The following is a 26,014-nucleotide window of genomic DNA, read 5'->3' on the forward strand; positions in this document are numbered from 1 at the left end:
CCAGGTACTGGGGACACAGCAATAACTAAAAGTTACTTGCCCACAGGGAACTAATATCACTGTCAAAGACAAAGACTACAAATAAAAGACAGATAAGGTAAAAATACCAAACATTAGACAGTGGTCACTCAGAAGGCAAAATATATAGAGCAGGCAGCAGTGTCTGGGGTTGGGAACAATGCCTTCCCATTTAGGATTGCCCATTTAGTGAGAACTTCCTCAAGGAGACACCTGATGTCTGGGGCTGGTGGAAGCCACACAGGTACCCAGGAGAGGGATACTCCTGAGAGCAAGCAGAAAGGCCCTGGGGCAGGAGGCCAGAGAGGGGAAGGGGGGAAGTGCTACCAGGGCAATGAGGCTATATGTGGGGAAGAGACAAGATAGGAACGGGTGATCAGGGAGAGCGGACAAGACTGCTAAGGAAGCAGATGTTGGGGACAAGAGAAAGAGGAAAGGCAGAAACAAGCCTTTCTCAGACCACGTGCAGGAAAGAGCTCCGAGATGATAAAGCCCTCTGCCATAAACATTTGGAATACATGCTGTGCCAGGCATCCTGACAGGTTAGATCACAAAAGCAACTGCGAATAGCCCAAAGGGCCTGCTGGCTCCAGAGACACATCAGACAGGCAAACTCAGACAGAAGCCCCGCCATCCACTGGGGGTACAGAACAGAGCCACGAGGACGTCATTTCAACAAGGGTGAGGCGAAGCTGAGGCCCAGAAGCTAAGGCCAAACAGAATCAGATGGAGCCGTGTGCAGATCTGGGAGAGGAGCACTGCTAGCAGAGGCCACGGCCGTGTGCTCGCTAAAGGGCCAAAACAGAAGCCGGGGGCACTGCTCCGGAGGCCGGAGCAGCGGGGGCTGCTCACCGGGGCTGGGAGCCAGGGAGAGAGACCTAAGTGTTCGTGGAAGGGCAGATATGAGCCAGCTGGCATCTTAAAAAGAAACTTGACTATGTCAAAAATGAACTCTGGCAGAGGGAAGGCAGCTCCTGGCAGGTCCAGGCACAAGCAGGGCCGTGCAGGAACAGAGCGGTCAGACTCAGAGGAGTGCTGCAGGCACAGCCACAGGGCTTGCCTGCCAACAGACCCAAGGACGTGATGAGGACAGGTCCAACCTCCTGGGCAGCGGGCAGGGGTGCCAGACACAGCCAGACAGGTGGGGCCAGTGAGAAGAACCAAGGCTTTGCTTTAGATGTATGCACGAAGTTTGTATCAAACAACCAAGCAATGTGGTAGGCTTGTTCTGCACAAGTGAGACACTCGAGGAACAAGTCCCAGCGGGACGTATGATTCGGGATCACCAGCGCAGGTGGTATGCAAAGCTCACAGCTAGACCAGACGATCCAAGGAGAGACGGCAGACAACATCCTGAACCAAAGTCAGAACTTTAACGCTTGACCAGTGTGCCCAAGTATGAAGCTGGTCTTCTCAAGGGTGGCAACCTCTACTCCCCACACCTTCTTCAGACGAAGAAAGTACAGAGTACTACAAGAAACATAGGTGACTAAAATTCAAATTAACCAAATACCCGTGCCTCACCGTGTGGTTACTCTCCGATCTGTGATTAAATGGGAGGTACAAATATAAACACCACTGATTCTTTTAAAAGATTTACAGGTGGGGGCGCCTGGGTGGCTCAGTGGGTTAAGCCTCTGCCTTCGGCTCAGGTCATGGTCTCAGGGTCCTGGGATCAAGCCCCACATCAGGCTCTCTGCTCAGCGGGGAGCCTGCTTCCCCCTCTCTCCCTCTGCCTGCCTCTCTGTCTACTTGTGATCTCCCTCTCTGTCAAATAAATAAATAAAATCTTTAAAAAATAATAATAATATAAAAATAAAAGATTTACAGGTGTACTGAAGTATGACCAGGTACAAGAAGCTAGATATCTGAAGAACGCAATCAGAACAGTCCTGACATATACACACACACACACACCTGTGAAACCACAGTAACTTGCCCTCCAAGGAAACTTGGACCCCTCTGTACCCACTTCCTCCTCACCCCGGTCTCTTCCTACCCCCACTCACAGGTGACCACTGAACTGAGTTCTGTGTCTCTCCATTATTACGCAGCTTCTAGAACTGTATGTAAGTTGGGGCACCTGGGTGGCTCTCAGTTCATGATCTCAGGGCTGTGAGTTCAAGCCCCGTGCTGGCACCACATTGGGTGTGGAGCCTACTTTAAAGAAAAAAAAAAAAAAATCAACTTTCGGTCTTACGGATTTTCCATATTTAAAAAATGTTTGTTGATTTTTGTTTTTATGATATTATTTACTTTTGGGGGGTTACTTTGGGTATAACTGGCTCCTTCTCATGGTGGAAGCAAAGTCATTCAGCCCTTCCTCTTGCATAAAGAGGTGGTTAGTGCTAGAGTATCTCCACACGGCGCGTTGGCAGCAGTCTGCAAACGCTGAGATGCTGTGTTTTCATTCTCATTAGGTCCAAAATACTTCCCAACCACCCTCTGGATTTTTTCTTTGGTTCATGAGCTGTTTCATGTGTGGTACAGTTTCCTCATGTGTATGGTTTTCTGCTAGTGATTTCTAATATAATTCCATGTAGTCAGAAAAGCTGGTTTGTACAATTTTAATTCTTAGTCAAGACTTCTCATGGCTCAGGATATGGTCTATTTTGGTAAATGTTTGACATTTACTTGAATGTGTAAGCACGCTGCTATTGTAGGGCAGTGTTCTATAAACCTCTTTCAGGCCAAGTTGGCTAACAGTCTCATTCGTCTTCTATAGCCTCAGTGATTTTCTGTTTACTTGTTCTATCAATTTCTGAGAGGTCTTAAAATCTCCAACCATAATTTTGTATTTGTCTATTTTTCCCTGAAGTCCTATTAGTTTTTCGTCCACATATTTTGAAGCTTTGTTATTAGGTGCAAAGACATTTAGGACTGTTATATTCTCTTGATAAACTGACCCCTAAATCGGCATGAAAGTATTCTCTTTAGCCCCGCTAATATTCTTTGCTCTGGTGTCTTTCTGTTCACTACATAGCCAAATTTCCTCTCACTTACATAAGCAAAGCATATCTTTCCGTATCACTTTATTTGTAGCCTATTTGCATCTTTATGTTTAAGCATGTTATAGCAGAAATCATATCATTGGGTCTTTTTTCCCAATCTCACGATCTTTTAAAATTGGGATGTTGGGGCGCCTGGGTTAAGGCCTCTGCCTTCGGCTCAGGTCGTGGTGTCAGGGTCCTGGGATAGGGCCCCACATTGGGCTCTCTGCTCAGCGGGGAGCCTGCTTCCCCTTTCTCTCTGCGTACTCATGATCTCTCTCTGTCAAAATAAATAAATAAAATTTTTTAAAAATTGGGATGCTTAGACCATTTATGTCAAATATAATTATGAGATATGGTTAAGTTTATTAAACTTACCATCTAATTATTTTTCTGGTGACACATCTGTTTTTGTTCCTATTCCTCTTTTACTACTTTTTAAAAATTGAGTATTTTTTATAATTGTATTTTATCTTGTTGGACTGTGACCTACACTTTTCCATTTGGACTGTTTGCTTCAGTGTCACAGTGTACATTTTTTATTTATTTATTTATTTATTTTTTATTTTTTTAAAGATTTTATTTATTTATTTGACAGAGAGAGATCACAAGTAGACAGAGAGGCAGGCAGAGAGAGAGAGAGAGAGAGAGGGAAGCAGGCTCCCTGCTGAGCAGAGAGCCCGATGCGGGACTCGATCCCAGGACCCCGAGACCATGACCCGAGCCGAAGGCAGCAGCTTAACCCACTGAGCCACCCAGGCGCCCCACAGTGTACATTTTTTAAAAAATTATTAACATATAATGTATTATTTGTTTCAGGGGTAAAGGTCTGTGATTCATCAGTCTTACACAACACCTGGTGCTCACCGTAACACATGCCCTCCCCAGTGTCCATCACCCAGCCACCCCATCCCTCCACCTGCCTTCCCTCCAGCAACCCTCAGTTTGTTTCCTGAGATTAAGAGTCCCTTATGGTTTGTCTCTTGTTTCATTTTGTCCTCTCTTCCCCTATGATCCTCTGCCTTGCTTCTTAAATTCCAAGTATCAGTGAGATATGAGAACCGTCCTTTGATTGACTTATTTCACTTAGCATAATATCTTCTAGTTCCATCCAGGTCACTGCAAATGGCATGGTTTCAATTTTGATGGCTGCATAATATTCCACTGTGTGTAGGTGCATGTATCTATCTATATAGATAGATTTTTGAGAGAGAAAAAGCATGAGAAGGGAGAGGGTCAGAGGGAGAAGCAGACTCCCGTGGAGCTGGGAGCCCGATTCGGAACTTGATCCCAGGACTCCAGGATAACAACCTGAGGCAGTCACCCAAACAATCTAGCTACCCAGGTGCCCCTAGACAGACCTTCTTTATCCATTCATCTGTCAATGGACATCTGGGCTCTTTCCATAGTTGGGTTATTGTGGACATTACTGCTATAAATACTGGGATGCACGTGCCCCTTCGAATCACTACATTTGTATCTTTGGGGTAAATACCCAGCAGTGCAATTGCTGGGTGACAGGGTAGCTCTATTTTCAACTTTTTGAGGAACCTCCATGCTGTTTTCCAGAGTGGCTGCATCAGCTTCCATTCCCACCAACAGTGTAGGAGGGTTCCCATTTCTCCCCATCTGCGCCAACATTTGTCATTTCCTGACTTGTTAATTTTAGCCATTTTGACTGGTGTGAGGTAGTATCTCATTGTGGTTTTGATTTGTATTTCCTTGATGCCAAGTGATGTTGAACACTCTTTCATGTGTCTGTTGGCCATCTGGATGTCTTCTTTGCAGAAATGTCTGTTCATGTCCTCTGCCCATTTCTTGATTGGATTATTTGTTCCTTGGGTGTTGAGTTTGGTAAGTTCTTTATAGATGCTGGATACCAGCCCTTTAACTGATATGTCATTTGCAAGTATCTTCTTCCATTCTGTTGGTTGTCTTTGGTTTTGTCCACTGTTTCCTTCGTTGTGCAAAAGCTTTTTATCTTAGGGCACCTGGGTGGCTCAGTGGTTAAGTGCCTGCCTTCGGCTCAGGTCATAATCCCAGGGTCCTGGGATCAAGCCCCCACTGCGCTCCCCTGCTCAGCAGGGAAGTCTACTTCTCCCTCTCCCACTCCCTCTGCTTGTGTTCCCTCCCTTGCTGTGTCTTTCTCTGTCAAACAAATCAATAAAATCTTTAAAAAAAAAAAAAAAAGGCTTTTTATCTTGGTGAACTCCCAAGAGTTTAATTTTGCCTTTGTTTCCTATGCCTTTGTAGATGTGTCTAGAAAGAAGTTGTTGCAGCTGACGTTGAAGAGATTGCTGCCTGTGTTCTCCTCAAGAATTCTGATAGGTTCCTGTCTCACATTAAGGTCTTTCACCCATTTTGAGTGTATTTTTGTGTATGGTGTAAGGAATTGGTCCAATTTCATTCTTCTGCATGTGGCTGTCCAATTTTCCCAACACTATTTGTTGAAAAGACTGTCTTTTTTCCATTGGACATTCTTTCTTGCTTTGTCTAAGATTAGTTGACCATAGAGCTAAGGGTCCATTTCTGGTTCTTTACACTGTTCCATTGATCTATGTGTCTGTTTTTGTGCCAGCACCATACCGTCACAGTGTACATTTTAACCTACCACAATCAGCCATCAAGTAAAGCTTTATGACTGTGCACACAAGAGCCCTACGTTCCCTTTCCTGGCCTTGGTGGTACTCTTGTCAGACATGTTACCTCTACATATAAGCCCTATAATGCATCATTGGTTTTCTTTTTTTTTTTTTAAGAATTTTTTTGAAGATTTTATTTTTACGTAACCTCTATGTCCAATGTGGGGCCTGAACTCATGACCAAGATCAAGAGTCAAACGCTCTATAGACTGAGCCAGCCAGGCTCGCCACTGTTTTTGCTTTAAACAGAATTTTATTTTAAAGTAAGAAAAAAGGTATTTTCCCCATACATTTACAATCTCCAGTGTCCTTCCTGTCTCTACATAGACCCAGACTGCAGTCCGGTGTCATTTCTCCTAAGCTCAGAGCTTCCTTTATCATACCCTGTGATGAAGACCCACTGGCCATGAATACTTTCAGCTTTTAAAATCTGAAAATTTTTTATCTCATCTTCACTTCTGAAAGATATTTCTGTGGTTTAGAATTCTAGTATGCTTTTCCCTTTCTGTACTTTAAAGCTGTTCTTTCTCCATTTTCTAGCTTGCATGGCTTCTCATGAGAAGTTTGCTACCTTTGTTATTGTTCAATACGTATGCATCTTTGTCATCGTTCAATACGTATGCATTTTTTCTTTAACCACTGTTCTCAGTAATACAATGATGATGTGTTGTGGTGTATTTTCTTTATCTTTCTCATGCCTGAGGCTTACTGAGCTTCTTGGGATCTGTGGGATCACAGTTTTCAACAAGTGTCCATTTTCCAGCCATTATTCCTTCAAATATCTTTCCATATTCCCTATACCCACTCTCTCTTTCAGGGTCTAAGGCTCACTGACACTCACGGTTCTTTTTGGATACCTTCTATTGCTATCTCTTCAAATTCATTAATCTTCACTCATGCAGTTAATCTGTTACTGCAATCTGCAATCTGTTACTAAGCCTCACGTAATGTATTTTTCATCTCAGACACTGTAGTATGCAACTCCAGAAGTTCATTTGGGCTTCTTTACTTTCTGTGTTTCTTCTTAACATGTTCCTGCTTTCCTCTATTTTCTCGAATACACAAAATATAGCAATAACTACTGTGTTAATGTCTATCTTATAATTCTACTACACGTGTCATTTCTGAATCTGTTTCTATTTATTTATTTTGAACTTCATCATGGGCTGTATTTGCTTGCTTCTGTCTCTGTATGCCTGGTGATTTCTGACGAGACTGTGAATTTAACTGTGTTAGGTAATGGGTGTTGTTTTACTCCTTCAAATATTTATGGGCTTTGTTGTGGGCCATACTTAGCTTATAGGAAGAGTCTGGTCCTTTCAAGGCTTGCCTGTAAGATTTGGGAGGTGGGATCCAAATTTTTTGGTGTTTTTTTTTTTTTTATTTTTTTTTTAGATCTAATTGGCTTTATTAAGTGATTCATGAATCAGGCAGCAACCTATTTGGCAGGTAGAGAGAGATGCCCCAGGATCAGAGCACCTTTAATCTTTCCCACTACTGAGGCAATACCCTTGTGACTTTGCTGTGTGTCACAAGATTCTCCCATTCTGGATGGTGAGAACACAACCTGTTTGGGGTCCTGTACAAGCTCTGAAGATTGTTCCACCACTTCTTCCTGGGTTCTCTCCCTGATACACGAGTTTCCAAAGTATGTGTGCTCATCAATACCCATGTGAATATTCAAGGAGAAACATGAGGCTCTCCAGAACTCTCTTTTTCTCTCTGTAGCCCTCTCTTCTCTGGTACTCTGCCCTGCAAATTCACTTTGGCCTCCCCAAGTTCTTGGCTGCTTTCCTGAACCCAAAGAACCACCAGGTCTCTCTTTCTAAACCATGGCCCCCAACTTCTCTCCAGACGGTAAGCCTGGCCAACCCTAAGCTTGTTTAATTTATTTTCTGTCTCTCAGAGGTTACTGACCTGCACTGTCTGCTGTCCAATGTTGGAACACTGCTATTTTGAGATATCTTGTCCTTCATTTAGTTGTTTAAGGCAGGAGGATAAATCCAGTCTGTTTCATTAATATTCTTTAAAAAATAAATGTACCAGAATAAACACTAAACATGTGTCATCCCCCATATCCTACATACCCATAAGATATATTTATATAATAGTATTTATTTACTTACATAAGATGCTATGTTGTAACAGAGAAATTTTTCCACAAGAGAATGTACTTATGCCTAAGTAGGCAATATTGCTGAAAACACTAAAGAATGCCCCCAAAAACTGAGTTCTACACCTATGATGTAAGATATTTTACCCTTTCTGAGTATACTGGTTTTCCACTCTGGTATAAGCTATCATTTGTGGCCAATGTGTATGTGTAATAAAAGACACCAAATTCATTTCCTTGCTAGGCTTATCTCTAGTTCTAAAAGTAATTGCCAAAAAAGAAACTTGTATTTAAAGACTTTACAGGTAAACTCATTATAGACACAAAGAAAACACGGTGCCTCAGGGCATAAAAACACATGGTGGTCAGGTGATGGTGGCGCATCTCAGGTCACACAGCCCACTGAAGGCTGAAGCCAGGATTCTCATGTACACAAAACACAAAACAAATGTGCCTGCTTTTGTCCCATTAGTGTCTCCTGCCTCAGACACTACACAGTTGTCTCTTCCTGACTGGTCCCCAGCCCATAGATCTGTCTGCTTCCCTCACACCCTCTACCTCCTGTTGGGATGGTCTTCCATACTGTACATGTGAGCAGAATATTCCACTGCCCTGAACCCTTTGATAGTCCCCTGACTAAAAGGATCAAGCATGACATACAAGGCCCTTGTCACACAGTCGCTGCAGAATGACCCAGTTGGGACTCCTCACAATTCCAAACCCCTGCCCCATTCTTAGTACATGCCATCCCCCACCCTGAAAAACCAATCTCCCCTCCTTTACCAAGTAACCATTGGGCATCCTTTCAAATCGCACTCTGCTATCATTCTTTTTCTGTCAGTTTTGCTGTTCCACATCCCTCAACGAATACAGCCCCACAAACTACTCCAACTCCCGTACACCTCCATACTTTACACAGACTACCGTTAAGTTTTCACACAACGATCTTCTCATTAGACACTCAACAGTTTTTCAGTCCCACAAAGCACCCAGCATACAGTAAGCATCCAACAAATGTGCAGTGAAGGAAATGACTAGTTCAAATCAGTAATTTCACATTCTGTGTTCCCTAAATCAGCCACAACTCTCCTTCCTTATTTTGCACACGATCTTTTATCAGCTACCTACCTGTGCTGAAGTCCAGGGATGAGTGCAGGTGTGGTCACTAAAATATCTACGATTTTTTCTGCTTCCTTACTGAACTCAGCTTTCCCAAAGCAGGTCCAAGTTCTTTAAGCAAGTGGTACTGCTTGGGGTATAATTATTAACATTAATACTTAAGCTCTCTTCCAATTGGTTACCAAAAAATTGGTAACAGAATCCTAAGTTATATGTAAAATTACCTTAAGTATTTGTAACATGTAATTTATATAATCACAGAGTAAATATTTAGCAATTCATAGACTTCAAAGGTGTTTCCTAAAAACTCAATAAACACTAATTATATATGATCCCATATTATTACATTATTATTGTATCCTTTTTATAGCTAATGTAGAATTGAGATTTCTTTAGGATTTACTTTCAGTTTATATATTTTTTAAAAAACAGAGAAAGCCTAAAAATCTGCAACTAGTTTTTTTTAAAGAGATGTATTTATTTGCTTTTTTGAGAGAGAGAGAGAGTAAGCCAGCGCACACGTGTGAGCAGGGGAGAGAGGGAAAGCGAGACAGGGAAAAGGAGAGCAAGAACCTCCAGCAGACTCCCAGCTGAGCATGGAGCCTGGCAAGGGGCTCAGTCTCACAACCCCAAGATCATGACCTGAGATGAAATCAAGCAAGAGTCGGACTGAGCCACCCAGGCACCCCAACCATTTTTTCTATGACTGCAAGTTAAACTCCTAAACTGGCCTCCCTGTGGATGACCAGTGGCTCTGGGCATTAAGGAAGGCAGTCGTATTGGCTATCTGCCAGAGCTGGAGTTACATAAAATGGTCTTAAGCATGCACCTGCTATTAAGATGGTTTTTCTATACAGATGAAGTCATGTTCCAGGTCTAGTCAACAATGTAATTGTTTGTTTTGACCCAACTTATCTGAAGAAAAGACAAATCTGAGCCAGCCTCAGAGCCAGCCAGGATCAGGGCTGGTGTAACATCACTGCTCCATCAGCCAGCAGCACAGCAATTCACACGTTCAAATATTTACAAAATACTTCAGGTTTCTGCATTTAAGCTCCATATGGCAAAAGAGAAAAAGAACTTGAATTTATTAATAGCAACAAATCACACAGTTAAAAAAAAGACTTACAGCTTTGAAAATATGTATTTCTTACATTCCTCTTTACTGATCTTTAAAATACAAATAATCTACTGGGTTCAAATGACAAGTTGATATCAAAATACTACTGACTTCTCTGGCTATGTCTGCACCCCCTTTAAAATCTGAAAGTCCCAGTAACCAGTCATTTAGTATAGGGTGCTAATGGTCTTTACAGCAATACCCACGAATCACCAGGGCAGAAGAAAAAAACCACATAAATAGAACAGGAGCTGCGAAAGGTTTTGAATCAGAAACCCTAAGTGGGAGAGGCAACATTTGAAAACGTGAGGTGACTCCAAAGGTAACCAGCAACTCACACACTTGGCAAGCCTATCATCAATATGGCCTTGCTAACCAGGTAGTCAGGCCAGGGGTAGCCCCCACCGTTCACCCCACTCCCATCACGATCACCACCACTCACCTGGCTACAGGGAGGTACTTGGTCCCAGGAGAGCCAAACCAGAAACTAGTCTAAAATAACAGCAACAGAAAGTACTTGCTTCTTACAGAATCCTCAACTTCCCAAAAATACAGACTTCAATAACACTGAATTGGTCTCCAGGATTGTTACTAAAATATTTATGGTCCAAGAAATTCACAAGGCCAGGAGAGGAGTCTGAATAAGGAGACACAGAAACTTCCACAAAAGGCTAAGAGTTTAAAAGAACGGGGCGGGGGGGGGGTGCGTCCTGGCAGGAGCTGGAGAGGAACAGGAGCCGACTTGGAGATCAGGCTGAGGGGAAGGAAAGGAGAACTTCCACGGAAACGACCTGCGAAGGCGGGTGGCAGCAGGAGGCGGGACGTACTGAGCATGTGTGCATCAACAGGGCACCATGGCCAGACGAGCAGGTGCCTGTCAAAGCTCCAGTCTCTGTGGGGCTCCCAACAAGGGGAAGACCAGAGGCCTCTCACTAAAACTTTACAAACATTTAAAGACGATGACAACACTTGATGCTGCAGAACGAAGGAAGGTGGGAAGGCACACTTCCTGCTGCTGGGGGCACGAAGGCCTAACACTGTGTTTGAAGACCCACAGGCAGTGTGTGTCCACAGGCCCCACACCACGCACCTGACACTGTGCCCTTCCGCATGCTTACCCATCACACGCCTCCTCGCCTAGGTGAAGCCTCTGCTCAGGCACCAGCCCCGCCATCTGCTTGAGGACTTTGCTCTATGGAGTCTCCCCTCCATTCTTCGGATCATCAATCTTTCCTTCTTTCCTGCATCATTTCCGTGAGGATACAAGCACACTGTTACTACTAGGCTGAAGAAACAAAAAGCACCCTCCTCAGGATCACACTTCCACGTCTACCTATGAACAGCCTCCTTTCTTTCCTTTCCAGCTCCTTCAGAGGTGTCCACCCGTCTATCTGAGAAAGTGCAAGCCACAAATGAGAGCTACGTAGTAAGCTAAAAAACCCCGAAACAGAAACTAACAACACTAACAAAAAGAGAATATCACATCACACCTATCAGAATGGCCGAAGTCCGGGACATGCTGGGGAGGACGTAAAGCCACAGACATTCTCACCCACGGCTCGTGGGAAGGCAGAACAGCACAGCCACTTTGGAAGAGAGTTTGTCAGTTTCTTACAAAACTAAACATACTCTAACCGTATGCTCTAGCAATCATGCTCTTTGGTATTTACCCAGAGGAGCTGAAAACTTTGATCCACACAAAAACTTGCACATCAATGTTTTTAGCACCTTTATTCAAAATTTCCGAAACCTGGAACCAAAATGTCCTTCAGAAAGTGAATGGCTAAACTATGATCTATCCGGACAATGGAGTATTATTCAGTACTAAAAAGAAAGAGTTATCAAGTCAGGGAAGGACATGGAGGAACTTCAAATGCACATGATTAAGAGGAAGAAGCCAATCTGAAAAGGCTACATACTATAGATTGCGTCTACAGGACATTCCAGAAAAGAAGAAACTACAGAGACAGCAAAAAGATCCACTGTTACCGGGGTGGGGGTGGGGGTGGAGTACAGAGATTTTTAGGGGAGTGAAACTACTCTGTATCACACCCTAGTAATGGATACCTGTCGGCACACATCTGTGTAATGATAAACCCATAAAACGTACAATACCCAGAGTGACCCCCAGCGGGAACTACAGACTCTGGGTGATGACGATGTGTCAGTGCGGGTTCACCAGCTATAACAAATGCCCCATTCTGGTGGGGGATGCTGATAGTGTGGGAGCATGTGCATCTGTGAGGACGGGAGAGGGGTACATGGGAAGTCCCTGTACTTACTGCTCAATATTCCTGTGAACCTAAAACTGCTCCAAAAAATTGTTAACTATGTAGGATAAGAGACTAGAGTTACTGAGTGCAATGATCATTTTGCAATACATACAAATACTGAATCATCATAATATTGTACACCTGAAACTAATATAATGTTGTATGTCATCATACCTCACTAAAAAAAATTTTTTTAAAGATTTTATTTACTTATTTATTTATTTGAGAGAGAGAGGGGGAGAGAGACCGAGCACAAGCTGGGTGAGGGGCAGAGGGAGAAGCAGGCTCCCCACTAAGCAGGAATCCCGGATGCAGGGCTCAATCCCAGGACCCCGGGATCATGACCAAAACTGAAGGCAGATGCCCAACTGACTGAGCCACCCAGGTGCCCCCAAAAAAGTTTTTTTTTTAAAGAGCGAATTCAAATGCAATTTTAGACGGCTGTAAGTTAATCCCCAAACCAACAGAAGCCAGAGCTGCACACCCAGTGTGGGAGCCACTGTCCAAATGCAGCTATTGCGCACCTGAAATACAGCAAGTCCAAGCTGAGAGGTGCCAACCATAAAATACACACCAGACTTCAAAGACTTTCTATGAAAAAAGCAATGTAGATATTTCAGTAATAATTCTTACACTATTCCATGCTGACATAATATTGTGGCAGGCTACTTAAGGCTAAGTAAAAGACACTAGGTAAAACTGATTATGTGTATTTCTTTTTATTTTTACAATATGACCACTAAAAATTTTACAATTACATATGTGGCTTACTATTCATTTCTGTTGAGCAGTACTGGGCTGGAGTATCACTACTTCTCCCTTTTCCCATCTTCTATGAGTGCTAATAAAGAATAAAATATCCAACCCTGGGCAGCAGAAGGAAAATGAAACCACAAGGAAAAATTTACAGATAGGAAAAAGAACAGCTAGAAAATCCGAATTTGACTACAGCTGGCAATAGCTCTACATACCAATGTTTAATTGTTTTAAACCCCAAAGTCTTCTAACACAGAAATTTAAAACTTCTATAAAGCATAAAGTTTTTTTTAAAATACCAACTTAGGGGCACCTGGGTGGCTCAGTTGTTTAAGCAGTTGCCTTCAGCTCAGGTCATGATCCCGGAGTCCCAGGATCGTGTCCCGTGTCGGGCTCCCAGCTCCACAGGAGTCTGCTTCTCCCTCTGACCCTCTCCCCTCTCATGCTCACCCACTGTCTCTCTCTCAAATACATAAATAAAATCTTGAAAAAAAATTTTTAAAAAAAAAACTTAAACAAAAATTTGCAGTACAGAGGCAATATGCTGATTTCCTAAGTATGTACAGCAGCTCCTAACCATCCCAACAGCCCTCTGTTGTTTGTACATTACCATCCTCACCTCACTGAAGAGAAAATTAAGGTGCTAAGAAACTTGCCCACGCTAGTGAGCATCAGAGCAAGGATTCAAACCTAGGCATGGTGGGGGCACCAAGGCAGCTCAGTCAGTTAAACATCTGACTTCAGATCAGGTCATGATCCCACGGTCCTGGGACTGAGATCCACACCAGTCTCCACACTCAGTGGGGAGCCTGCTTCTCCCTCTGCCCCTGCCTGCTGCTCCCCATCTGCGCACATGCTCACTTGTGCTCTCTCTCTCTGACAAATTAATAAAATCTTAAAAGCTCTCTGATAAATATTTGAAAAAAGAAAGTGAGAAAGCAAGAAAAATTAGGAAAAGATACAAAACTCAAGAGAAAATAAATGAGAAAAAGACTTGAACAGGATTTTCACTAAAGGACAGCCGAACAGTCAATTAACATATGAAAAGATAAGTTCACATGAAATCAAAGAGTGTAAATTTAATCACAGTAAAATAATAAGCAGAGTAGCTAAAACAAGAAATTGTGAAAATTTAGGCAAGAATATGGAACAATGGCAACACTCAGGCACTGCTGGTGGGTAGAAATGGGAACAACCATGCTGTGGAATGTGCACTATAGTAAGACTGAAAACACATACATACATATCTTTTAAAGATTTTTTAATTTTTTTATTTGAGTGAGAAAGAGAATGAGCAAGAGATTGCACACTGAGAGGGAGAAGCAGACTCCCCACTGAGCAGGGAGCCTGATGCAGTGCTCCATTCCAGGACCCTGGGATCATGACCTGAACCAAAGTCAGACGCTTAACTTGCTGAGCCACCCAGGGGCCCTCAAAACACTTATATATGATGACCAAGTAGTTTCTCTTCTAAACACATATTCTTCCTGATATTAAGTTTTATATGCACCAAGATACATGTACAAGATTATTCATACCAGCTCTCAACTGGAAATAGCCCAGATACCCATCAACTGTAGAATGGATAAGTACACTGAAGTCTATTCATATAATGGAACGCTACTCAGCAATTAAAGTAGTCAAACTGTCACACAATTCAAAACAAATCTTAAAAATATTACTGCATGAAAAAAGCCATATACCAAAGACTGTATGTAGTATACCTTCACTTACATATCATTCAAAAACAAACAAAACTTGGTTTTCATTTTAAGTGTGAGAGCAGTGTTCCACTCCCACCCCCAGCTCTCTCCATTCTTAATATACATTAAGAAATGTATACTTAGTGGCTACCTGCCAAGGGAAAGAAAGGGAATTGTAACTAAAATACAACCTTTAGTGGGCTTTCAGAGTCCCCAAAATGTTCTATTTCTTCATCGGAATGATGCTTATACTCGAGGTCAAATTCAAGTAATTTGTAAAGCTACACATTCAATTTTATGCACTTTTATATATTTAACAATTAAAAAGTTTTGAAAAAAGAAATGTTTGACAAAAGAACAAGGTAATTCAGTTGGAAAAGAAAAGACTTCTCAAGAAATGATACAACTGGAAATCCATACGAGGAAGACAACAGCCCAAACCTTACCTAACTCTACTGTAAAAATTAATATGAAATGAATAACAGACCTTTACATAAAAGGAAAAATTTCAGAGATGCTGGCTGATTCAGCTGGTAGAGCATGTGACTCTTGATCTTGGGATTTTAGTTTGAGCCCCATGTTGGTAGTAGAGATCACTTAAAAATAGAATCTTTTTTTTAAAAAAAGCTAAAATTGTAAGACTTTAATAAGAAAATAAAGAAAAAAAATATTCCCAACCTTGGAGTAGACCAAAGATTTCTACTTAAAGTAGACAAAATATTTCAGCCTTGGGGTGGACAGAGATGTCTTAGGATCCTAAAAAGCACTAACAATAAAAGAAAAAACTGATAAACTAGACTTCATTAAACTTAATAAAACTTTGTTCCTCAAGACATGGTTGCTTCTGACTTCTGCCCCAGAATGGAGAGTGCTGGGGGTGGGAGTGGAACACTGCTCCCACACTTAAAATGAAAACCAACTAATTTCAAGTCCATGACTTTTTCTGAAGGTTCAGGGAACTGAGGTCACAGAGCAAACTGATACAAAAACGAAATGCCTACACTGACTGAACACACTTACCTGAGGCAGACGCAGCGCGACTCTGGCAGGTGAGTCTGTTGAGAACAGATGGCATACTGTGAAGACTGAGTGCAAGCTGTCAGGATAATTCCTAGGATTACAGAAATTCCTCTGCAACCTCTCTAGGAAACCCAGTGGTGATTACTGAAAGGATCTCAAAAGAGCTCTAAAACTCAAGGACCATAGTACAGAATTAGGGTGGGGAGCAGGAGCCATGTGGGAGGGGCAAGAAACCCCAGCCAGGTCCTTCCCCCTCCATCTCCAATAAGGAACAAAAGCCTTCATCTATACAGGGAAGGGCTCTGATGAACAGTCGACAATGTCAACAACTCCAATTCCAGGAGAAAAGACAGGATCACACAACAAGCCCACAACTTCAGCCAAGGAAGTGACAGGAGAATTGAGCAGGCCCTACCCCAAAACTCAGGGCTGCCATACATGTCCAAATAAAAATGCTTCAAATGAAAGTTATTGGAAGACTAGTACCAGGAGGGACCTGAGAGAAATACGGGTATGCAAATATACACTCTATGAAGCAACACAAATAGGGAAGACTTAAAACAGAATTACAGGGATATCTGGGTGGCTCAGTTGGTTAGGCGTCTACCTTTGGCTAAGGTCATGATCTGGGGACCCTGGGATCCAGCCCTGTGTCGGGATCCCTGCTCACTGGGGAGTCTGCTTCTCCCTCTGCCTGTGTGCTCTCTCTCTCTCTCTCTCTCTCTCAAATAAATAAAATCTTAAGAAAAAAAAAAAAAAAGAATTACAGAGTTCTAGTAAGTCACCCTCACACTAGACATAGCTATAGAAATTTGAAGGTTATGGTGCACCGACAATAACCATAGCAACAACAAATCCTAAAAGCTAGGCCGACTCTTAATAAGAGTAACGTAAACTACAACCCTAAGGGCCTAGTAGAAAGAAAACTGTCCATTTCTGGGTTTAAAAGTGATTTATTACAGGGGTGCCTGGGTGGCTCAGTCGTTAAGCGCCTGCCTTCAGCTCAGGTCATGATCCCGGGGTCCTGGGATCAAGCCCCACGTCAGGTTCCCCAGTTGGTGGGAAGCCTGCTTCTCCCTCTCCCACTCCCCCTGCTTGTGTTCCTTCTGTCTCTATAAAATAAATAAAATCTTTTTTTTTAAAGTGATTTATTTCAGTTTCTACCACCCTATACAATATGTCTGGCTTTGAAGAATAACTGCAATTTTGTAATAATGACACAAAAGGCAAAAAACAAACCACTCCAAAGAGACAGAGCAATCTCAAAACAAGACTCAGATATGAAGCAGGTTGGAACTATCTAACAGGCAATTTAAATACCTTAAAGACTATTAACAGAAAAGATGGACAACGTGCTGGATCAGGGGGGTAACTTTGGCAGAGAAATGAACTCTACAGAACCAGTGAACCTGAAGACAGGTCAAGTCACCTGAAGAAACAAAAAGAAAAGGGGCTGGAAACAACCAAGAAGTGCGAAACAGTATGAAACATTCTCACATATATATAATTGGAATCCTATGAGGAAGTGAAAAGAGCAGAAGAACAATGGTTGAGAACTTTCCCAAATGAATCAGACACCAACCCACAGATCCAAGCAGCACAGAGAATATTAATTAGGATAAATAACAAAAACAAAGCAAATCTGCTTCATGATTATCACCCCCAGCCACTAAAAACAAAAAGAGAAAATCCTGAAGGCAGTCAGAGATAAAGGAGAAACTACATAGAGAAGAACAAAAACAAGAATTACACCAGGCTTCTTGTGAAAAAACAAAAACAAAAAACCCAAAACAAACAACAAACCCATGAAAACCAGAAGGCAGTGGAGTGATTTTTTTAAGTACTACAAAGGAAAAACAACCACCACCTGTTAAGTCAAAATCCTATACCCAGCAAAGATATCTTTCTAAAAATAATGAGGAAAAACTTTCTCAGAAATAAATACTGAAGAAATTCATTGCCAGGAGACATACAAGAAACGTTACAGAAGGTATTTTAGGCAGTGAGAATTTGAGTAAGATGGAAACTTGGATCTACAAAAAGAAATGAAGAGCCCTAAAAATGTAATACAAGTAAAAAGAAATCAATCTTTTCTTTTTTTTTAAAGAATTGCACTAAAAGATGACTTCTAAGAGCAAAATTAGCAATGTATTGTGTATTTACAGCATATGTAAAAGCAAAATGAATAACATCAATAGCACAAAGAACTGGGAATATACTGTGTAAGGCATTTCTGCAGGCATACTTTAGAGAGACTGTGGGGGTTCAGCTCCAGACCACTACCAGTAACGCCAGTCAAATGAAGTATTTGGTTTCCCAGTATACGATACCATAGCACACTAAGTGTGCAACAGTGTTATGTCTAAAAAAAAAAATTATGTAATATCTTAATTTTAAAATGCTTCATTTTAAAATTAGCATAAATATAAATACTATATCTATTAAAAAATGCTAACCATCATCTGAGCTTTCAGCAAGGTGTAATCTTTTGCTGCTGGAGGGTCTTACAGTGGGGTTGCTGAAGGCTGGGGTGTCTACGGCAGTTTCTTAAAACAAGAGAATAAATTTGTTACACTGATGGACTCTTCCTTTCCCAAATGATTTCTCTGCAGCAAGCGAGGTTGTCTGGTAGCATTTCACCCACAGTAGAATTCCTCTCCACAATGGAACCAGTCCTCTCAAGCCCTGCCACCTTATCAACTAAGGTCATGCAATGTTCTAAGTCCTTGTCAGATTTCAACCATCTCCTCAGCATCGTCACCAGGAGCAGACTCCAGCTCAAGAAATCACCTTCCTCGATCCTTCACGGAAGCACGTCCTCACCCGTGCAAGTGTTATCCTGTGAGGGCAGCAGGTCGCTCGCCTCTCCAGGCTCTACTTCTGGTTCTCTGGCTGTTTCCACCACATCTGCACAGTGACTTCCTCCACTCAGTCTTGAAGCCCTCAATGTCCTCACCAGGGCGGGAGCCCACTTCTTCCAGATTCCTGTTACTATTGACATTGAGCCATGGGAACATTTTCTTAACGGCGTCTGGCATGGTGAATCCTTTCCAGAAGATTCTCAATGTATCCCACCCAGATCGAGTGGAGGAATCACCATCCATGGCATCTACAGCCTTGCGAAACGTGTCTCCTAAATGATAAGACTTCAAAGTCAAAATTACTCCTTGCTCTGTGGACTGCAGAATGGAAGCTGTGTTCACAGGCAGGGAAACGGCACTCATCTCCCCGTATGTCACCAGAGCTCTTGGGTGACCAGGTAAAATGTCAATGAGCAGTCATATTTTGAAAGGAACCTTTTTTTCTGAGCAGTAGGTCTTAACAGTGGGCTTGAGACATTTCGTAAACTTCGCTGTGAACAGATATGCTGCCATCCAGGCTGTGTTGTTCCATGGGTAGAGCACGGGCACAGGAGAGAGAACACAATTCTTAAGGGTCCTAAGAATTTCCAGAATAGTAAAGGAGCACCAGCTTCAGCGGAAAGTCACCAGCTGCATTAGCCCCTAACAGGGAGCCAGCCTGTCCCCTGAACCTCTGAAGCCAGGCGCTGACCTGTCCTCCGGCGAAGACAGTCCGAGATGGCATCTTCTCCCCAGATAAGGCTGTTGTGTCTACATGTGAAGAATCCGCTGTTTAGGAGTCACCTCCATGGGCGATCCAAGATGATCTCTGGCAGATCCCACCGCAGCTTCTCCATCAGCACATGCTGCTCCCCCCGGCCCCTCTGTGTCTTCTTAAACCTCACGAACCCACTCTGCTAGCTGCAGACTTTTCTTCTGCGGCTTCCTCACCTCCCTCAGCCTTCCTGGACTTGAGAGTCAGGGCCTTGCTCTGGATTAGACTTTGGCTTAAGGGAATACTGGGGCGGGTCTGATCTCCTATCAGACCACCCAAATTTTCTCCCTATCAGCGATGAGGCCGTTTGGCTTTCTTATCATTCATGTGGTCCCTGGAGTAGTGCTCTTAACTTCCTTCAAGAACTTTTCGTTGGCATTTGCAACATGGCTGTCTGGCACAAGAGGCCTACCTTTCCGCCTATCTAGGCTTCAGACATCCCTTCCTCACTAACTTAATCATGTCTAGCTTTTCATTTCAAGTGAGTTATGTGTGACTCTTCCTTTCACTTGAGCACTTAGAGGCCATTACAGGGTCATTAACTGGCCTAATTTCCATATTGTTGTTTCTCAGGGAATAGGGAGGCCCAAGGGAGAAGAGGGGGGTGGACTGACAGTCCACAAAGCAGTCAGAACACACACAACATTTATCAATTAAGTTCAACATCTTTTTTTTTTTTTTAAGATTTTATTTATTTGACAGACAGAGATCACAAGTAGGCAGAGGCAGGCAGATAGAGAGGGAAGTAGGCTCCCCGCTGAGCAGAGAGCCTGATGCGGGGCTTGATCCCAGGACCCCTGGATCATGACCCAAGCCGAAGGCAGGGGCTTTAACCCACTGAGCCACCCAGGCACCCCAATTAAGTTCAGCATCTTAAAAAAGAAGCTTCCCATCCTAATGGGCACAGTTTGTGGCACCCCCAAAAATTACAACAGTAACATCAAAGATCACTGATCACACATCACCGTAACAAATGTAATAATAATGAGAAAGTCTGAAATACTGAGAATTACCCACCTGTGAGCCAGAGACACAAAGGGAGTCAATGCTGTTGGAAGAACTGCACCAATAAAAAACCCTGCTCAACAACACAGGCTTCCACAAACCCTCAGTGTGTAAAACAAGTGCAGTGTCTGTGCAGCATCTGAAGGGAAACCGTGGGTGAATCTAAAATGTGCAGTGTAAGGCCAAGGAAGATGTGAGGCAAGAGAAAGTGACACATGCCCTTCGTTGTCATGCAGCAGGGAGCAAACAGCCACTGTCATCCCCACCCCACCCCCCCGCCCTGTGGCTGCCCACGACCATTTCCACAGAGATGTCAGCCACTGGCACCGGGGGCCTTCAGGCCACCTACCACCCAATCCTTGAGAAAGTGAAGCTCTTGCTGGCAGAGAAATTGAGGCTGTTGTACTACATGGAGGGTCCCAAAGTCTTGTTCTGGGCTCCAGCATGCACTGGACTGGCTGACATGGCCAGACCTGCACAGAAACTCAGTGCAGCTCAGTCTATCACGCTGATGGCTACAGGATTTATGTGGCCAGGATACTCACTGGTAATTGCTCCAAAAACCTGGAGTCTGTTTGCTGTTAATTTCTTTGTGGGGGCAGCAGGAGCTTTTCATTTCTTTTATAATTGGAGATATAACCAAGAACTAAAAGCTAAAGCCAACAAGTAAGAGTTCCTGACCACCCAAACAATCTAGATGTGGACATAACCACTGGGAGGAACTTGATTTATTACTTGGCTATCAAAAAGGTGATAGTCACTGTGCTACTGTTTGGAAGGCATTAAAAAAAAAAAAAAACCAAACTGGGGCGCCTGGGTGGCTCAGTGGGTTAAAGCCTCTGCCTTCTGCTCAGATCATGATCCCAGAGTCCTGGGATCGAGTCCTGCATGGGGCTCTCTGCTCAGCGGGGAGCCTGCTTCTCTGTCTCTCTCTGCCTGCCTCTCTGCCTACTTGTGATCTTCATCACAAATAAATAAAATAAAATAAAAAACAAAACTGTAAACTTGGGGGTTAATACTTGATTCAGAAGAAAAATAAAGCAAATTTTTAATAACAAACAAATAAAATATACACTGTAAAGCCAGGGCTGGACCTGGCAAGGCTACAACAAGGAGATGCTGTACCAGCAAATGCACTAGCGGGTCCGTAAGACCTAGTCTCACAAGGACGACTTGAGATGGCAAATAGTCTCTGCACTTAGTAGAGAACAAAATCCAAGCAAAGAGACCAGATATTCAGCCATCTAGAACGTCTGGAGATTCTGTTTAGCAAGGAGCCCTCTGACAAAAGACAGAATGCCAAAGTTCATGTGGACCACTGAAAGTATCATGTTCAGCACCTGTAGCCTATGCGGAAACTTCCAGCACCAGTGATACACAAGGGAGCAGCAGGGATGGCAAGAGGAGCTTCTGTATCAGACTTCCACCACTAACGGATCCTAATGGATGACTTGTGGCAGTTCAACTCCTCCCTCCAGAAAATTCACTACAGCTTAGAAGACCTCACTGGAGCTGGGTGCAATACTCGGGAAGGACTCAGGGCCCAGAGACTGACCTTGAGGGGGGTTAAAAGAAGATCTTTGATACTGCCAACATGCTGAGCTTGTTATAGCAAGTACTTTCTGATGGGTGGGTTGCTGCTCACCTGTGTGGTCACGTTCCTCATGGTACAGTACCTGACGTGAGCCAGCCAATCCCATCAACTGAACAATGTTCCCACTGTGTGAAAGTCTGTGTGAGTGTGTATATGTGAGAGAGAGAAGAAAGCCCAGAAGCTGCCTTCTGAAATGTATGCCCAACTTAACTGTGAAGACCCTCCGGAAGTAATCGTGATCCGTAACCCAGTGCAAGTTGCAAATCTGCTCTGTTTTGTGTGACTCCTTGATGGGGAAGCTAGTGCCACCTAAGAAGCATGGAGCTTACGGGGCGCCTGGGTGGCTCAGTGGGTTAAAGCCTCTGCCTTCGGCTCAGGTCATGATCCCAGGTCCTGGGATAGAGCCCTGCATTGGGCTCTCTGCTCAGCAGGGAGCCTGCTTCCCCCACTCTCTCTGCCTGTCTGTCTGCCTACTTGTGATCTCTCTCTGTCAAATAAATAAATAAAGTCTTTAAAAAAAAAAAAAGAAGAAGAAGCATGGTGCTTAGGAAATAAAAGAAGTTCCTGTTCTCTTTCTCAAAATAAATAAACAGAAAATGTTTTTTAAATGTACACTGTAGGGCGCCTGGGTAGCTCAGTTGGTTGAGCGACTGCCTTCGGCTCAGGTCATGATCCCGGACTTTCAGGATCGAGTCCCGCATCGGGCTCCCGGCCCCTTGGGGAGTCTGCTTCTCCCTCTGACCTTCTTCTCTCATGCTCTGTCTCACTCATTCTCTCAAATAAATAAATAAATAAAATCTTTTTAAAAATTTTTTTAAAAATAAATAAATAAATGTACACTGTAGGGGCGCCTGGGTGGCTCAGTGGGTTAAGCCTCTGCCTTTAGCTCAGGTCATGATCTCAGGGCCCTGGGATCGAGTCCCACATCAGGCTGACTGCTCAGCAAGGGGCCTGCTTCCCTTCCTCTCTCTCTCTGCCTTTCTCTCTGCCTACTTGTGATCTCTCTCTGTCAAATAAATAAATAAAAATCTTTATTAAAAAATAATAATAATAAAATAAAATGTACACTGTAAACCCAAAGGCAACAAGTATAAAAATATTTTAAGTGGTATGAATACATCAACAGAAGAGATAAAACAGAATCATAACATGTTAAATTAAACCCAGAAAAGGCAGAAAAAGAGGGAAAAGAAAACAAGAAATAAATGATGAACAGAAAACAGCTAGCAAGATGGTAGATTTTAATCAAATCCTATCAATGGTTGCCTGGGGCCAGAGGAAAGGAGGGACTGGCAAAGGAGCACATGGAACTATGCGGGGTGATGGACACTTCCTAAGTCTTTTTTTTTTTAAAGACTGACTTTATTGACAAGCAGAGATCACAAGTAGCGGCAGGTGGAGAGAGAGGAAGGGAAGCAGGCTCTCCACTGAGCAGAGAGCCTGATGAGGGCTCTATCCCAGGACCCTGGGATCGTGACCTGAGCTGAAGGCAGAGGCTTTAATCCACTGAGCCACTCAGGCGCCCCAACACTTCCTAAGTCTTAACTGGGGTGGCAGACATTTGTCAATCCTCCTAGAACTGTATGTTTCAAATGGGTGCATCCTATTGCATGTGAATTATACCTCAATAAAGTCTATTTTTCCAAGTAAAGAGCAAAAAGTTAAAGAAAAAGCAAACTACTGGAGTAATTAAGAATACCTGCTCCGGACCCAAAGGCCCAGCCTCCCTCACTGGCGCGTCCATGCCGGCATTACTCGCCCTCCCCTCACCTCAGCTCTCTCGTGCTGGAACACCCCTCATCTGCCGACCCTGAGGCGGCAGCAAGAGCTCTGGGCCCCAGGCCGGCACACAGGGAGCAGCCATGCAGTGGAGGCCAGCATGAAGGGGACTCATGAAGAACAGGACTCATGAAGAACAACCTGTGTCCAAACAGGGGATCACACAGGGTGGCTCCCCGCGGGAGACGCCGCTATTTCTGCTCCAGGCAAACAAGTATCATCTGACTTAAGGCTCAGACAGAATTTTCTAAAATCGCTGTGGACAAGACAGCTCAAAAAGCACTGCACATATGTACTATATTCTTACTATCTCAAGATACATTTCTTAAATTACTCACTTTTTTCGGGTTAAGATATATTTTATTTTTTAAAATATCTGCTCTACGTTTTCAGAGATGTTAACTAACATCCAGCGAGAAGAGACTAAGTGCTCACAAGCTGAAAGGTCTGGAAGCATCCCCTTGGAGAAGCTGGCTCTTCTAGAGGCTACTAGTCAAGGGCTATGGGATTCCCAGGGCTGAGCATCTACTCAGATCCACGCTTGGAAGCTCCGGGCCAGACCCACGGGACATCAACTGCAGCGGTGCAAAAGGGACTCTGAGTAAGTAGCCCGTTAGAGCTATCTGTTCTCACCGAAGGTGAGCGCAAAGAAACGTTAAATGCAAACAAAACATTATCAGAAATAAATTGATAGGGGTGCCCAGGTGGCTCAGCTGGGCATCTGCCTTCAGCTTAGGTCATGGGCCCAGGGTCCCGGGATCAAGTCCCACATCAGGCTCCCTGGGAGCCTGCCTCTCCCTCTCCCTCTGCTGCTCCCCCTGCTCATGCTCTGTGAAATAAGTAAATAAAATATTTTATTAGAAAAAAAAAAAGAAATTGATAGAAACACACCTCATGGTTAGAAAATACTCCATTTTTCCTACATCCCTACTTCTGTACAGCTCAGTCCATATTTATGGAAGACCTACAATTTGCTGAGATGGACCCAAAGCCCACATACATGTTCTGGCTCTTGAGAAAACGGCACGGGAGTGGACTGTTTCAACATCATGAAGGAGATAGTATTAATATAAAAAGATGTGCACGTTACTACACAGCAGCCCCAAGAACAAGAAATGACTCACATGAGAATACAAAGCTAAGCACCAAGTGCCGGGCATTATGCCAAATAAATGCCATACATGTATTTCCTCCAATAACTCTTAGATGACCCAAAAGGCAGGCACTATTGTCTCTTTTTTGTTGTTGTTAAAGATTTGATTTATTTATTTGACAGAGACAGAAAGCACACAAGCGGGGGGAATGGCAGGCAGAGAGAAGGAGAAGGAGACTTCTCACTGAGCAGGGAGCCCGATGCGGGTCTCAATCCCAGGACCCTGGGACCGTGACCTGAGCCGAAGGCAGATGCTTAACTGAGCCACCCAGGTGCCCCACTACTGTCTCATTTTAAAGCGGTGGCACCTGAGGAGCAGAGCCATTGGGGAGGCCCATTGACACCACAGGGTAGGATGCACACCCGGACAGTGTGAACCCCACACCTGTGTGCACAACACCCCAACAGGTCTGCCTGCTGGCCACCGGGAACACGCCTCTCCACTGCTAATGCAGTGCACACATTTTCTCTTTAAAGGCTGACTCACCCCGCTCCCACTCTCTCCCACTCTCCCCCAGTCTCTCCCAGTCAGGCCGGCCACCTCCTGTGTGCACAGCACTTCTGGACCACACGCGCTCCCCTCCCTCTCCCTCTCCCAAGAAACTGACCACAGACTTTGTCCTGAGCACATTCCTCCTTCTAACACCTTCCATAACATCACTCCTAGGACAGGCAGCGTCCGTGGAATGAGCAAGTAAAAGACTCTGCAGTGGTTTTCAAGCAATGGCCACAGACAGGAGGCTCCCAGGCTGTCCCTTGGGAGAACATGAGCAAGAGGACCACGAACGTGCACACATGCCTCACAATCAAGGGCCGGGATGACCAGTGAAAGACCGACACCTACGACAAGCAACAAAGGAGAGAATGCGGAGTCCCTACACGGACGGCTCTGCATGAGGACACCCGCCCCGGCCAGCAGCGGACGGCTGGACCTACCACTGTTCTCAGACAGGGTCCTGGAGGCCCAGCAGGAGGGAAAATCCAAGCAGGGAGCACAAGTCGGAGAAGTGTGCTTGCCTGGGCGCTTTGCCAGGGAGAAGAAATGGCCAGAGACGCAGATCTATGCCAGTGTATGGCAGAAGCTGGTGTCTGGCTGGTCGGCCTAGGAACCTGG

The 26,014-nt window shown here is 43.9% G+C and overlaps 2 protein-coding genes and 1 pseudogene across 2 annotated transcripts in view; 2 read left to right on the plus strand and 1 right to left on the minus strand.

The window, feature by feature from the left end:
* Nucleotides 1-26,014, minus strand: part of FAM193A (family with sequence similarity 193 member A) — a 160,545-nt gene that overhangs the window by 100,759 nt on the left and 33,772 nt on the right.
* On the plus strand, nucleotides 20,685-21,172 carry LOC116866922 (mitochondrial pyruvate carrier 2-like). Its single transcript, XM_032856200.1, has one exon. The coding sequence runs from the start codon at nucleotides 20,685-20,687 to the stop codon at nucleotides 21,042-21,044; it is 360 nt and encodes a 119-aa protein (XP_032712091.1). The 3' UTR covers nucleotides 21,045-21,172.
* LOC116865057 lies at nucleotides 21,564-22,071 on the plus strand (annotated as a pseudogene).

Source organism: Lontra canadensis, unplaced genomic scaffold (assembly GCF_010015895.1).
Source record: "Lontra canadensis isolate GAN:19392208 unplaced genomic scaffold, GSC_riverotter_1.0 scaffold1, whole genome shotgun sequence".
In the NCBI taxonomy this organism is placed as follows: domain Eukaryota; kingdom Metazoa; phylum Chordata; class Mammalia; order Carnivora; family Mustelidae; genus Lontra; species Lontra canadensis.

Coding starts and splice junctions, on each gene's coding strand:
- LOC116866922 (XM_032856200.1), top strand. CDS start 20,685: ATGTCAGCCACTGGCACCGGGGGCCTTCAGGCCACCTACCACCCAATC.